The 14,571-nt window shown below is 50.7% G+C and overlaps 1 protein-coding gene across 1 annotated transcript; it reads left to right on the forward strand.

The window, feature by feature from the left end:
• Positions 1 to 1,980: 1,980 nt before the first annotated feature.
• Positions 1,981 to 14,247, forward strand: ACKR3 (atypical chemokine receptor 3). Its single transcript, XM_061206153.1, has 2 exons — positions 1,981 to 2,073; positions 12,308 to 14,247. The coding sequence occupies exon 2, from the start codon at positions 12,334 to 12,336 to the stop codon at positions 13,420 to 13,422; it is 1,089 nt and encodes a 362-aa protein (XP_061062136.1). The 5' UTR covers positions 1,981 to 2,073; positions 12,308 to 12,333; the 3' UTR covers positions 13,423 to 14,247.
• Positions 14,248 to 14,571: the final 324 nt, after the last annotated feature.

Below are 14,571 nucleotides of genomic sequence, written 5' to 3' on the forward strand. Positions count from 1 at the left end.
GGTGCCCGCGCGGCTACCGCGCCCCTCGCCGTCCTCCGGGTGCTGCGACGGGCGCCCCCGCCCAGCCGCCGGGGAGCGCGGGCCCTACAGCGTCTGAACTGAAGCGTGTTCTTTTTTTTTACATCTACTTTGCGTTTTCCTTCCTGCACTTCAGCAACTGCATCCTGTCGCGGGTTTCTCGGCAAGGCTTGCTTTCTTTTCCACGTAGCACGCTTAATTGAGAGCAGATTCAAACCCATCCTGCGTTTCAGTCTTGCCCCCAAACCTGCCAAAGGAGAATCGCGTTAAGGGACAGATCACGTTCATAGAAATAGAAAGTCAGCCTGGGTGTCAGTGTCACGGAGGAGATCTCTGCGCTGGCCGCCACAGGTACATTTCCATCAGGCTCAGACACAGGGTCACCTGCTGGTAGAAAACAGGACCGAGAAAGTCACGAGCGTTTTCGTACAGTCTCCCCAAATCCTGCGTGCGTGCAGACCCAGCTGCCTGCGGCTTTGCTTCACAGCAGCTTTCACTGGGGGAGCTCGGAGATGGGGCTTTGGGTGCCCAGGCAACAGGACAGGAAGAAGATCCGTGCCAGTTCTTAAGGACAGCGACCAGATGGGCAGGGACATGGTGGGCAGACCCCCGTGAGAGACCTCGGAGCAGGTGTGCTCTTAGCTCCCATTTTGGAGTGACTTCCACTGTGTTCTGTGAAGTTTCATCTAAACAAAATATTTCTTTTGTTAAGGGCTTTCTGCATACCCAGGCCTTCTGGCTGCGTGAGAGTTTGACCTCCCAATTCTCCAGACTGAGCATTTGGCTGTCCGCTGGTATTTTTAGTAGAAGTATAAAAAGAACCTCAAAAAGTTTCAGCTGGGGTGAGAGTGGGAGCACAGGGTGCCAGCGCATAGGGAGTTGAGCCACAGAACTAACGCCACGAGGAGCAGAAAGCAAAACAAAAGCCACAACCCTGCACGTTACTGGGGGGAAAAGCTCAGCACGTTTTAAAAGTGAAAGTTTAAGTCATTGTCTTATGTTTGATTTATCTAAATAGGGCAGGAGAGGCGATAATTATATGGAACACATTTTTAGGTCCAATTCCCCCATGGACAGAACTCCAGCTACCCACTTCTAGATAAGAATGTAGATTTCAATAATAAAAATAAAGAAATATTTGCTAAATTCACCTCCGAAAAGGACATTATCAAAAGACATGTATGATACCTCTAATGTGTGCCTGGCACTGGGTGTGCTTCAGAACATCATTTTCATTAGATTTTCAAGGCTTTTGGACCTAAAGTCCTTTACAAATAAAAGTATTTAAATAAAATCTACTAAAATCTATGACAAAGCTCTTTCCCTCACTTTGGGTGTATATGCTGTGGTACGGATTCATTGCTCCCACGCCAAAATTGTTACTTCTGTTTTGGAGGAATTAACAAAGACAACCCAGGCTTAATAAATCAACACCGAAGTTCAGAAGTTCAGAGCAATTTGTCTCGGGAACAAAGTCTTCCCTAGAGCTAAGAGGCATTCAAAGGAATTCTTGGTGTTAATGGGACTATTAAAGATATACCTGAGACCAGATAAATATTTGATGATTTTGCAAAGCACTAGGGTTTCTTTGCCGGTTTTTTTTTTTTTTTTTTTTTTTTTTTTTCCTGCTGACACATCTCCGCCCGGGGTCTGGACCTTGTAGCTTCATTAAACTTTGCAAATGAAGGCAGGCTGGGCTTTCCCAAGAGTGTGCTTGTGTGGGAGAGCTTGGCCGGAAATGACAGATCGGGGTTTACAAGAGGGGTGTGTGTGCGCGGGTGCAAGTGTGTGCGTGCATGCAAGCGTGTGTGTGTGTGTGTGTGTGTGTGTGCGCGCGCGTGCGCGCGCGCAGAGAGGGGGGTAGCTGGGGGAGGGAGGGAGGAGATGCGGGTTACAAAGCTGCCATCTAGAGGCCGCCTCCCTGCAGTGTATATAACGCAAGTCTGCAGCCCGAGAGCTCACACTTCCTGCAAAGTGCTCGGCTCTAAGGCAGTGAGCGCAGGAGCTGGGAAGGCGAGCCCTGAGCCCTAAGCCCGAGCGGAGCCCAGCCGGGAGGTAAGGAAACTGTGCTGGGTCAGCAGCCCTGCTTAGAAAGGAAGGGAGGATGGCGGGTAGGGGCTCTGCTCTTAAGCTAATGGTCTTTTCCAGAGCTCTTCTTTTTTATAAGCTGTGATGGGTGTTGGAGAGTCTGCAGGTCTGGTTTCTGAAAGCACAGGCTGCGTGTTGCAGGGCTGCATTGCAGAGTGCGGTTGTTAACTTGGGGCTTCACCTTGGCTGCAGAAAGTAAAAAAAGGGCAGTTTTCTGAAGTGGAAGGCACTCTGTGTGTGTGTGTGTGTGTGTGTGTGTGTGTGTGTTTGTTGGATTGAGGAATCTGGGGTTTATTTGCAAGCAGAGAACTTCACAAGAAGACAGACTGTCCATTCAGCTTGCTCAAAGTTGGCATTGGGATCAGCTTGGCACCACTGCCTACCTGTTCTGCTTCTGGTATATCCACTGGGAAATAGAATTGGCAGTGAATGTGTAATTCTAGAAAGATGTACCATTTATGAAGAGGCATCCTTGAGCGAAGAAGAAAACTGGGCTGAGAATCTCTTTGGGTCCAGAGTGGGTTTGAATTCACTGCTTTGGAGGATTACCAGAGCTTGTAAGTCCGGAAGCTATAAGGGTGAATGTTAAATACAGCTCGGTGGTCTTGTCTCTTGACTGCATCCCTCCCTCCTGATCTAATTTGAGTATCTATTGTTCGCTCAGAAGGTGTTAAATCCAACTTCAGTTGGAAAAAAAAGGCACACACACAAGTCTAGGATTTTGCAATTTAATTATACTCTTGAAGTAAAACGAATTTTGTTCGATTTTGTTAGCCCGCATAAAGGTTTGAGGGGTGACGGAAAGTAAAAACTTTGCAGTGAGGTCAGGGTTGGGTGGTTAGCCAAGACTTGTAAGTTCCAGGGAGAATGAGAAGTTGTAAAAGTCAGACTGGCTGTCTCCTTTTTTCTTTCTTTTCTTTTTTCCTTCCTTCCTTTCTTTCTTTCTTTTTCTTTCTTTCTTTCTTTTCTTTTTTTCTTTCTTTTTCTTTCTTCCTTCCTTCCTTTCTTCCTTCCTTCGTTCCTTCCTTCCTATCTCTCTCTCTTCCTTCCTTCCGTCTGTCCTTCCTTCTTTCTTCTTTCCTTCCTTCTTTTCTCTCAATTCATTTGCTCACACCAGGATAATTACGTTTTCCAGATGTAGAAGAGGCCTCCCTGAAATGGTTTACAGCCCTTTGAAGGTATTTGATGCCCTGACATCCCCTGAAACTTCATTCTGCAAAATCTCAATGTGGTAACTTTTTCTTTTCTTTTTAAATGTGCAGATGCTGCCTTTGTGTCCCTTTATTTATTTCAGGAAAATGCAGAGATCAAATAGGCTTGCCTAGAAAGGAAAGTGGAGGCTGCTGGTGTCTGGGCTTAACTTCCCATAGATTTTAAATGGATAAACTGCTTGCCCTTCTTTCATCAGCCCTTGAGCTTCCCCAGATGCAGAGCCTTTTTCTGAAGCAGAGTTGCACATGGGAGCTCTAGCTTGGAAACAATTTGCTCTTTTTTCCCCAGTCTCTGCCATAAACACTCCAGTGTGCACACAACTGTGGAGCCTGATGCCACAACCTCCTGGAAACCGGGGTGGGGGAGGAGGACTGCATGGGATTAGAGTAGAAAAGCAAAAGAAAATTGAGAAATGCCTGTATTTTGCCGCCCATCTGATTTTTTTAAAGGGGTGTGCATTGCAATCGTAGTTTTAAAAAAGTTCCAGAAAGTACAGCCCAGGCAGCATGATGATGCTTAACTTGAGTCAGGACTTCGGAGGTGAGGTTATCCCATATTAACAGCAAGTCTTGAGAGACTGGAGAAGGTATTATGGTTTCTAATCAGGTCCAGAACAGGCAAAGTATAGGCTTTCTGGATGAAAAAAAAAAACCCAAACAAAAAAACCTACTTAATCAGGAACAGTGGCTTTTTGTGTGATCACTCCAGGCAGAGAGGCTCCCGTTTTCCAGTAGACACGAGGGAAGTTGGTCACTCAAACCTGAGACTGAAAGGGAGTCATTCTGTGAGCCCCAAGAGTAACTCAGCACTTGAGATGGTTCTCAGTGATTTCACAGAACACGAATGGAATTTGGGGCTAGAAAGTATTTGTACTTTTCATACAGGCAACCAAGGAACTTGGTTTTACTCAGGAGCAAAAACAGTATTAGAAGGGATTCCAATCGAATTGCATGTATGTAAGTGGAAATTTGTGTGTCATGTCAAGTGTTTTTAAAGTCCAGGAAATTGTAGCTCTGGGACACATATGTTTTATTAAAGTAAAAGCAAGCAAGCAGAAAGAAAGAAAGAAAGGAAAAAAGGGGGAGCCCTCTGATTTTGAATAGTTAATGGTTTTCTGCAGGGAATCTTTGATACTTTGGTTACATAAGAATCTACTAGCTTAGAATTGGAAAAAAACAAACGTTGTTGCTCGGTTCTTAAAGTGATGAGAGAATTACATATTTTTATAGTGAAAATTTTGCTGAGCCCCAAGTAGGTTTGGAAGCTGACCCCTTTTTTTTTGTTCCGAGCATTTAAAGGTGGAGGGGCTGAGACCACCTCAGGTGGCCTTGGACCGCTCTTGGTCAAGGGACAGATAAAGGTGCAGGGGGCCGCAGGGGGACCGCATGGTGAGGGCTCTGCCAGCCAGGTAGCTAGCATCTTCCAGTTCTCTTATTGTAACAGAAACCTCTGTCGGGTCTTCCCTTAATTTTGTCTAAGATTGCGTCCTGTTCTCCTGGGAACCCCATTGTGTGTAGCCGGAGGTGAGTGGCTGTCCTGGGCTGGCTGACCTCCCACTGCCTCATCCTTATCCTAAGCTGGGTGGGAATTAGGGCTCTGGTTACACCCATCAACCCAGACGGCAGCCTTTGTGCCGTGGGAATCTCTGGATCTGCCCTTCTGGGTCCAGCACCGCTTCCCTGTGGGCTGCTAAGCACAATAGAACAGATCAGGTTTCTGGATGTGGGGTTCGTTTTATCTCCCCAAATACTTACAGTGGACAAGGTTGCCCTGTGTGTCAATGTGTAGTGTGTCTGAGGACTCTGGAAATAGGTGGCCCATATGTGAATTAGGGTTTGGATTTTTCTTTCTCTCTCTCTCTCTATTATTTTTTTAAGTTCTCAAGTGATTCAGAGCAATTCTTTACTTGTGTAAAATAAGCAGTCAGGACAGCATCGTTCTGTCTGCGCGACACGGGGTGGGGGACAGGCCTCCCCCATTCTGCTCTCAGCCCCAGCAGGTGGCCTCCCAAGCTTGGGCTGAAGCTTTCCTGGACATTCCCGTAGATTGAATGCAGGATTGGTAAGAAGTGAAACAAACCCCAGTGATGTGCAGTTTCCTAATGACGTTTAGAGAGGATGCGGGCCCTCTTTATGCAAATTGCACTCGGCTGAGTAGTAGAAGGGGCAGGGCTTTCACAGGAGACCAGAGCCTGAGTGCCACTGGAGAGTCCCTGGGGAGTGGGGAGAGTGAAGAGAGCTGGTATGAGCCACACCCCTGAGATGGCTGGTCTTGCTACCCGTCTGACCTCAGTTTCCAGGTGCCCAGCAGCGAGATTAGCCGAGCCGGGTGATCTTGTTGGGACAACACTGAGTGGCTCCGTGAAATTCCACCCTGGGAGTACACAAGTCCCAATTGCAGAAGACCAGTAAAGAAGGCCACCTGCAGGCAGAGGTCCTGGAGGGCCCAGAGGGCCCCTTGGCGTCCGAGCTGGTGCCCCGGGCGGCCTGGCACTGCATCCTGGCGCTTGCCTCCAGTCCGACCTGCACCCAGCCTCCAGCGCAAGCCTTCTCCGTGGTTTGTGTCACCTCTTTCCTCCTTTTCTGCCCCAAAGCCAGTCCCTCGCTCAGGGCCTTGGTGGCTCCTGCGTGGACAGGCGCCGCCTGACTGTTTCAGCCAGATTCGGTGACCCTCCTCATGGCATATCACTGAGCATCCCACCACCCCCTTTCTACTTGGGGGTCCCCATCAGCCACTGGGGTGGAAATCCATCACCGTTGTGCTCAAGGGCTGTCCAGCACCACCCTCCTGCCTTCCTGACCCTCTCGGTTACTTGGCGAGTTCCTGGGGGCAGGCGGGTGTGATGATTCCGGTTTGTTATGCCCCAGAGCAGTGCCCCTCACAGAAGGGGCTCCACAAACATCTGGGGGCATAGAAACCAGTGATGATTATCTTAGCTCTGTGAGGATTTCAGAAAAGTCTCTTCTGGGCCTCCATTTCCATTGATAACCCCAGATTTCTGGTCTTGGAGGAGCTTGATTCACTGTCGATTCATTGACTATGAATTCACTGAACACCTACTTTGTTCCGGTGCCATTGCTGGCTGCTCTGTACGCAGAGAGTAGGACGTCGTGGGGTGGGAGCTTGAGGAGGAGGGGAGACACGCCAATAGCCCAGTGACACAGAATGGAGATGCGCCGCCAGGCTGGGAGAAGGCGGGAGAAACAGAGGGGATATTTGGGATGGAATTTATTTGGGACGGGAGGGGCTCAGGGGTTGGTCGGGAAGGGTCTTCTGGGATTGTGATCGGAAATTGCAAACATACTGAAGGCAGTTTTGGGGAACACCGGCCAGATACCTGAACACGTGGCAGTCTGTGTCCTGGAGGGAGTGACTTTTGGCCAGTGAAAGGACATATTCCTTGCAGGCCAAACTGCCACCCCGTGGGGACCCTGAACTTGGAGATTCTCATTCTGGCTTTGCCCCCAGCTGGCCTGGTGAGCGCAGGGCAACCATTTGGAGGCAGCTGAATGTGTCAGGCCGCTTGAAGCAGCACAGTGGTTGCCAAGGATACTTGATTGATGAATAATGAGCCTGAGAAATGAGTGGTGCATCTTCCTTCCACCATTTGGGGATGCGAGTGGCAGATGAGTTCCTCTACAGATCCCAGGCCGGTGGGGGAGGGGGGATGGACGGACGCTGGTCCTCCATCCTCAGGCTGTAGGAAGATCCACTTCCTGTCCTGGCGGAAGTGCAATGCTCTCCGGGAGCAGGTTGTTGGGCATGGAATCTATGGGAAGTGATCCCTGGAGGGGGGGGGTTCAGTGAGATAAAGCAGTACGAGTTGGGGAAAAGGGAATGAAAAGTGATGATTACTGCTTTGTTCTCAGTGGGATCTCCCTGGTCTGGAAAAAAATGGACCATGAACCTTTATTGTTCTATGGAACATTCCTCCCTCTATTCACATTTACAGATTCTTGATGGCAAGTTTCAAATCATACAGAAGTGTATAGAGTAGAAACTACAGTTCCCCCTTTGTCCCCTCATCCCACACTCCCAGCCCAAAGTTATACTTACTACAGGTCTTCTTCCCATTCCTTTACACACATATATTTATCTATAAAAATACACATAATTTTGGTTTGTTTTTTTTTTTAACATACATGAGATTATGGTATGTGTATAAGTGTAACTTTCCACGTTCGTAAAAGTAGGTTTCCTATTTCTTTGTACAGCTGTGTTATATTCCAGACAGTGGTTTGCTGTCCTCCATGGGTGGACATTTATGTTGTCCCTAGTTTTTTGCTGGTTTATAAATAGTGCTTCAGTAAACATTCTTGCATGTACATTTGGGGACCTGGGAATATATATTTTGAGAGGAGAACGTGTGAACCTGTAAAATTAAAGAACGGTAAGAATCTTTTATTCCAAGCCCCGTTTTTTTCCTTCCATCAGGAATCTTTATGCAGATGTTATGACCTGTGTCAGAAGTGGCCTCTCCTTCTCCTGTCCACCCCGGTGGGGGGCCTGGCCCACAGGGAGGCAGGCAGTGGGCAGGTGGGACTAATACCCAGAAGTCCCTCCTCAGCTCTGGCCCAAGCTGACGGGAACGGAACTGCTGGTTTATTCCAGCAGAGGGGGTCTGGTCCCAGTGGATGAGGCCGTCTGCTCCAGGCCCTGGGGTCTGCAGCCCCGCCGCTGCCCCTCCCAGTATCTGCAGCCCCGCCGCACGGCTGGGAGGTGTCACTGTGTGTACGAGGAGTGTCGGGCCCGCAGGTCCTTCCCGGTAGGCACAGGCAGTGGGGCCTCCCTAGTGGATGGAGTGATCCCCACTCCTGCTTTTCCTGGAGATGAGACTCTGGTGCAGGATCTCAGGGGGTTTGAGTGGCTCCAGGGGGTCGGTGGGAAGCCTCCCTCACCCCCTCCTCCCTCAGGTTTGGCCAGGCCTTGGGGAACCAGGGGCCTGGGTCGATATCTCGTAGTTGCTGTGTCACGTCTTTGTTCGGGTCAGGAGCTCTGAGAGCATCACGTGTTAAAACCTAAGCCAGTGACTTAGGAAGATTCTTGTCTTCAGTGGGGCGGGGAGGGGCGCACACTGTTAGCCCCAGACCTCCGGGACACGCGCCCGGACAGCCACGGACCACATTTGACGTAACATGGCAGATTGTCTTTATGTCATAATATTCTCTTTTCTGGAAAGAGCCCTTGTTTGTTTCCAAAACAGAATGCATGTAAAATAGCAAATAACCGGAGCTACGCTATCGTCTGGCGTTCTTTCTTTTTTTTTTTTCCTCTTTAGCTTCCCATTTAAATCTGGGAAGGATTGGATTAGTGCACTGCTTGTTTAACCTCCTCTCTCGGTGCTTCCCTTCTTTCTCTGGACCACTGGAGCCTCTGCCCTGGGGTCGGGGTGGGTGGGTTCCTCAGCAGAAGGCTGGTGGTCAAGGCGTGGGCCTCTGGCTTCATCTTCTGGGCTGATGGGTGATCAGTGATGATGATCGGTGATTGATGATCGGTGATTGATGATCAGTGATGGATGATCGGTGATTGATGATTGATCAGTGGGGCCAATGGGCTTTCAAGCTCCAGCGAGGAGCCCCCCCAGCCTCTGCTCTCCCCTCAGCCCTTTCTGGAAGATTCCCTCTTGCTATCCAGGAGGGAGGGGAAAGGACGGCTGCAGGGAGTGATGTGCCTGGTTCACAAGTAACATTTTGGGCTCAGAGGACCAGTGATCACTAAATCAGGTTTTCATCACCCAAAGGGCAGAAACCAAAGGACCGATTCAGGGTCCCTGAGCCCTTTCCCACCTCGGCTCCGGCTCAGGGAACACCAAGGGCTGGCCCAGCCCCAGTGGCGTGAGTGTGGACGGTCTGTTGTGTGGGAGAAGTGGGGTCCTAGAGGGACACAGACGCCTGGCATTTCCCCGAGGTCCCTTGCGTGCATACGTCCCTCTGTCCACACTGAGCAGTGCCCCGCCACCTGGACACTGCAGGGCACAAGAGTGTCCCAGCGAGCGGAATGACTCCTTGGGTTGAAGACGGAGGTGAGGACACGGCATCCAAGTCAGACCAACAAAGGCTGGGGGTCCTTCCTTTTCCTCCAGCCCTTGTGAATGACCCAAACTCCAGGGTTTCTGGCTGTGTCCACCGAGGCCTGCTAGGGCTGTGCCAGTGCGGGCAGACGAAGAAGCCCCAGCTAGGGGCCAGCCCACCTTTGCCCACCTTTGTGGGGCTGTGGCTCGTCCTCCAGCTGAGCTTCTCTGCTCTGCAGGGACTCGGGTCAGATGAGGTCACGGGGTGAAAGCGCTTTATAAAACTAAGCCATGCTGCAAATGTGTTTCATTTTAAGGAAATGGGGGAAAAGTGTCACCACGTTAGAGCCAGGCAGGAGAAGAAAGCGCAAATCCTCTGTTGCCCTCTTCTGGGGTCAGGGGTGCAGCGGGCACGGTCAGCTCCAGGCAGGTGAGCAGCCCGGGCAGCGGGAGGGGCAGTAGTACCTCAAAGGCTTGGTCTGGGGGTGGCTGCCCACCCTGAGGCCCATCCAGTGGGTCGGGGGCCTGGCTTCTCAGAGGCGTCCTCTGTGTGTCCGCGTCCTCTGTGTGTCCATGTCCTCTTGGGGTCCTGGAGCTGCATCTTAGGACAGGGCATTCCAAAGTCTCTTAACGCGAGGAGTTTATGTGTCCTAACTTGACCTGGCTGACTCTGCGTGGGCACGCTACGGGTCAGGTCTTGCGACAAGTTGGTGGTCCCAGGGCCCGAGGGTCCTCCTGGTGGGGTGACTCTGAGGACCACCAGGCTTCCCGGTTGCAGGGCCCGCGGTTCCAACCGCCTCCGGAGAGGTCCAGCCATCTCCATCAGCGGCAGGGGACACTGAGGCGCGGTCAGGTCAGCTGGAGGGGAACCAGCGGCCACTTACAAGCCACAGAGGAGAAGGGACAGGAACCTGAGGGCTGTTTCCCTAGATGGGATTGAAGAGCAGGTCCTCTGCCGTGAGTTTGGAGGCAGCCCTGGGAGGCAGCAAACGGTCTCACTTCTTGGGATTCTGTTCATGAAGTCTGGCGGTGAGAGCGTCAAACCGCGCTCTCTGTGTGGCTCCTGCGTCTCCCTCCAGGGCAGGACGTTGCCCATCAGCTGGGAGGAGTCAGTTTTGAACGCGGAGCAAAAGCTAAGTGAGCCTGTGCTTTCTAATAGGTAAAGAGATGGGGAGCGCCGGGGATGAAGTTTTGAGCTTCTGCTTGTGTTCGGTTCTGTTTTAGGTCCGTGAATTCTTAGGTAGCTCCGTGAGATGGGTGCTGGTGTCCTGAGAAAGCAGCGGCAAACGACAGGTTAGCTAGTCTCAAACACTAATGAGTGAGGAACCCGAATCCCAATCCAGGAAGGTCTGATCGCCAGATGGGTGCTTTCCCAGCTGGGTCTCTGCAGACCCTTAGCCCGGTCACCTGGGCACTGAGCCAGGGACCATAGTCCTCATCCTCTGGGAGCTCTTCTATGTGGCCTGGAGTCCACTTTATTTTATTTTTTTTTTAAATTAATTAATTAATTTATTTTTGGCTCTGTTGGGTCTTCGTTGCTGCGCGCGGGCTTTCTCTAGTTGCGGCGAGCGGGGGCTACACTTCGTTGCGGTGCGCGGGCTTCTCATTGCGGTGGCTTCTCTTGTTGCAGAGCATGGGCTCTAGGCGCATGGGCTTCAGTAGTTGTGGCACGCGGGCTCAGTAGTTGTGGCTCGCGGGCTCTAGAGCGCAGGCTCAGTAGTTGTGGTGCACGGGCTTAGTTGCTCCGCGGCATGTGGGATCTTCCCGGACCAGGGCTTGAACCCGTGTCCCCTGCATTGGCAGGCGGATTCTTAACCACTGCGCCACCAGGGAAGTCCTGGAGTCCACTTTAAATGAACTTGGCAAATAAGCTTGATTCGTGGTCAGTCATTACCTGCAACAGGTGAAAAGGAAGAACAAACTCCTTACTCTAGGTGATAACTCCCATCAGGGCACCCTCAGGTTGAATAGTTTCATTTTACATCTTTCTTCCCGTAGTCATGCAGTGAGGCTGCCATCCCACGGCGGGTGGTGGAGGGATTTCAGGGCCCTTGGGTGGACCAGTCAGCAGAAGACAGCCCTGGGCAGCTCTCGAAGCTGGTGTTTGTGGGGGAATCATTTCCAGGCATAGTGGAGCCTCGGGCCTGGGTTCTCCTTGGGTGTTAAAATGGTGACAGTTGAGAGTGTTGACCTCATGCCGGGTCAGCAGGGAAGACGAGAAAAGTCAGCCCCTCCAGAGATGCAGCAGGTGGTGGTTTTTGTGCTTTGGGTCTTGGCACCAGTTACTCTTGAAGCAGTTGGACAAACAGAAGATGGAAAACTAGGCAATGGCCCACACTTTGAGACAGCTGGTTGGTTGCCCTGAGTTGTGAACCACATGGCAAAATTCAGAGGCTGCAGGTTTGGGGTGCAGGGAAGCTGCAGGGCATGCCACACGCTGCCCACATCTCCAGGGGCCTCCTGACTGCAAACCGCAGTGGACCTGAGACAGGCGAGCAGGACACTTGTAATACACCAGTGCCAGGAACAGATCCACCCCGCCGCTCTTGGGGACGTAGGTGAGATGGCTCTGCCATCCCCAGCAGAGAATGAGCTGGCCCCTGGGCCTCAGCACTACTGGGCCTGGGGCTCAGTGCCTGATGTTCCTCTGGCCTCTGGACTGTGTTGGTTTCACACCCTGGGCACAGCCAGGCTGGCGATGTCTTGAGAACACAGCCCTGCAAAGACAGAGAAAGCAAACATTGTTTCTCTCTTTGAGAGAGATGGATTTAGATTCACACGGATGTAGAATCTGGGTGTGTTTTCTTTTGCAGATTCTGTTATGTTTGGTTTCTTTTCTCCTTTCTTTGCAAAGATACTAGGGAGCTACGGGGAAACCGCCGAGCACACAGGGGCACTGGGAAAGCGTTTTACAGATCTGGAGTGTTTGCTAATGGAGCCATTCTGGTCTTCCATCCTTTCGTTTGCTTTTGCACGTAGGCCGTTTGATCGCTGCCCGTGACACCATGGATCTGCATGTCTTCGACTACTCAGAACCGGGGAACTTCTCCGACATCAGCTGGCCGTGCAACAGCAGTGACTGCATCGTCGTGGACACTGTGCAGTGCGCCAACATGCCCAACAAGAACGTCCTGCTGTACACGCTCTCCTTCATTTACATCTTCATCTTCGTGATCGGCATGATCGCCAACTCCGTGGTGGTCTGGGTGAACATCCAGGCCAAGACCACGGGCTACGACACGCACTGCTACATCTTGAACCTGGCCATCGCCGACCTGTGGGTGGTGGTCACCATCCCGGTCTGGGTGGTCAGCCTCGTGCAGCATAACCAGTGGCCCATGGGCGAGCTCACGTGCAAGGTCACTCACCTCATCTTCTCCATCAACCTCTTCGGCAGCATCTTCTTCCTTACGTGCATGAGCGTGGACCGCTACCTCTCTGTCGCCTACTTCACCAACACCTCCAGCCGCAAGAAGAAGATGGTGCGCCGCGCCGTGTGTGTCCTGGCATGGCTCCTGGCCTTCTGCGTGTCCCTGCCCGACACCTACTACCTGAAGACGGTCACGTCCGCTTCGAACAATGAGACCTACTGCCGGTCCTTTTACCCCGAGCACAGCATCAAGGAGTGGCTGATCAGCATGGAGCTGGTCTCCGTGGTCCTGGGCTTCGCCATCCCTTTCTCCATCATTGCCGTCTTCTACTTCCTGCTCGCCCGAGCCATCTCCTCCTCCAGCGACCAGGAAAAGCACAGCAGCCGGAAGATCATCTTCTCCTACGTGGTGGTCTTCCTCGTGTGCTGGCTCCCCTACCACGTCGTGGTGCTGCTGGACATCTTCTCCATCCTCCACTACATCCCCTTCACCTGCCAGCTGGAGAACTTCCTCTTCACGGCTCTGCACGTCACGCAGTGCCTGTCCCTGGTGCATTGCTGCGTCAACCCCGTGCTCTACAGCTTCATCAACCGCAACTACAGGTACGAGCTGATGAAAGCCTTCATCTTCAAGTACTCGGCCAAAACGGGTCTCACCAAGCTCATCGATGCCTCCCGAGTGTCGGAGACCGAGTACTCGGCTTTGGAGCAAAACACCAAGTGATGCGCTCTGCACGGCCTCCGGGACGTGTGTGCTTGCTCCCAGCAGGGCACCGGGCTGCGTCATTTTCCACAGTAAAGCAAAGTGGCTTCAGGCTTGATGCCGCAGTTGCGTGAAAAGGGGAACGTGTGTCCCTGTGGCTCCTTTCTCTCTCTCTTGTGCCAGTGTAGCTGTCTGTCGCGTGGCCGTGCATCCTGACGGAGTGGCACCCACCATGTGGGGCTGTGCCGAGGAGTCCCCACTGCTTGTCACACCAGCTGCGGGACAGGCTTGCCTGCACTTCTGTAAAATAGGACTTTCCTGTGCTCCCTGAAGGTTTTATATGGTGGTTTGTATTTAAATCTTAAGACTTTATTTTTCTCACTCTTGATGTACCTTCTAAATGTATTTGAAAGTTTAAATATATTTTAAATATTGTATGGGAGGTATAATGCTGACATATATTCAGTGTTGTAGGTTTGAGATTAGTTTGACTTCCGTTCTGACTAAGGATGACATTAATTGTTAGCTGTTTTGAAAGTGTATATATATATATATATACACACATATAAATATATATATATAAATATATGCCAGTCTTGGCTGAAATGTTTTATTTACGATAGTTTTATATCTGTGTGGTATTTTGGCCCGGTCTGGGATATGGAACGAAAGCTGCTCTGTAATGCAGTTTGTGACATTAATATTATTGTAAAGTTACATTGAAAATAAAGAAAGCAACACTATTCCAGTCTGTAACACAGCGCACAAAACAAACCTTGTATTTCAGAGAGTTCTTTCCATTTGTAAGTTATTTTTTTTTAATAAAGATTTTTTTTTTCCTAAAAAGGCGTTCGGGTCTAAGTTTTAAAAGCTTGTTTGGCATTAGGTGGCATGTTTGACAATAATACAGATATTTACAGCATAGATGATCAACCTAATAAATGTGTTTAAAGAAAAGAGTACTACCATAAAGGCAAAGCCCAAGAGATTAACTTGGATGAAATGATATAAAAGGAGAAAAATTTGAGTGTGAACGTTTTGTTTTGTTTTGTTTTGTTTTTTTAGATTCATGCCCTGTGTTTGAGGGAGGGGAGATGGTTGGTAGGTGCCCCTGTCAACACAAAGTTGGTGCAGAAATGTCCCTACCTGCTGTCTGCCCGAAGGGTTTGG

Source organism: Eubalaena glacialis, chromosome 1 (assembly GCF_028564815.1).
Source record: "Eubalaena glacialis isolate mEubGla1 chromosome 1, mEubGla1.1.hap2.+ XY, whole genome shotgun sequence".
Lineage (NCBI taxonomy): Eukaryota > Metazoa > Chordata > Mammalia > Artiodactyla > Balaenidae > Eubalaena > Eubalaena glacialis.

Excerpts from the sequence above, each read along its gene's own strand:
- ACKR3 (XM_061206153.1), top strand. The coding sequence starts at position 12,334 with ATGGATCTGCATGTCTTCGACTACTCAGAACCGGGGAACTTCTCCGAC.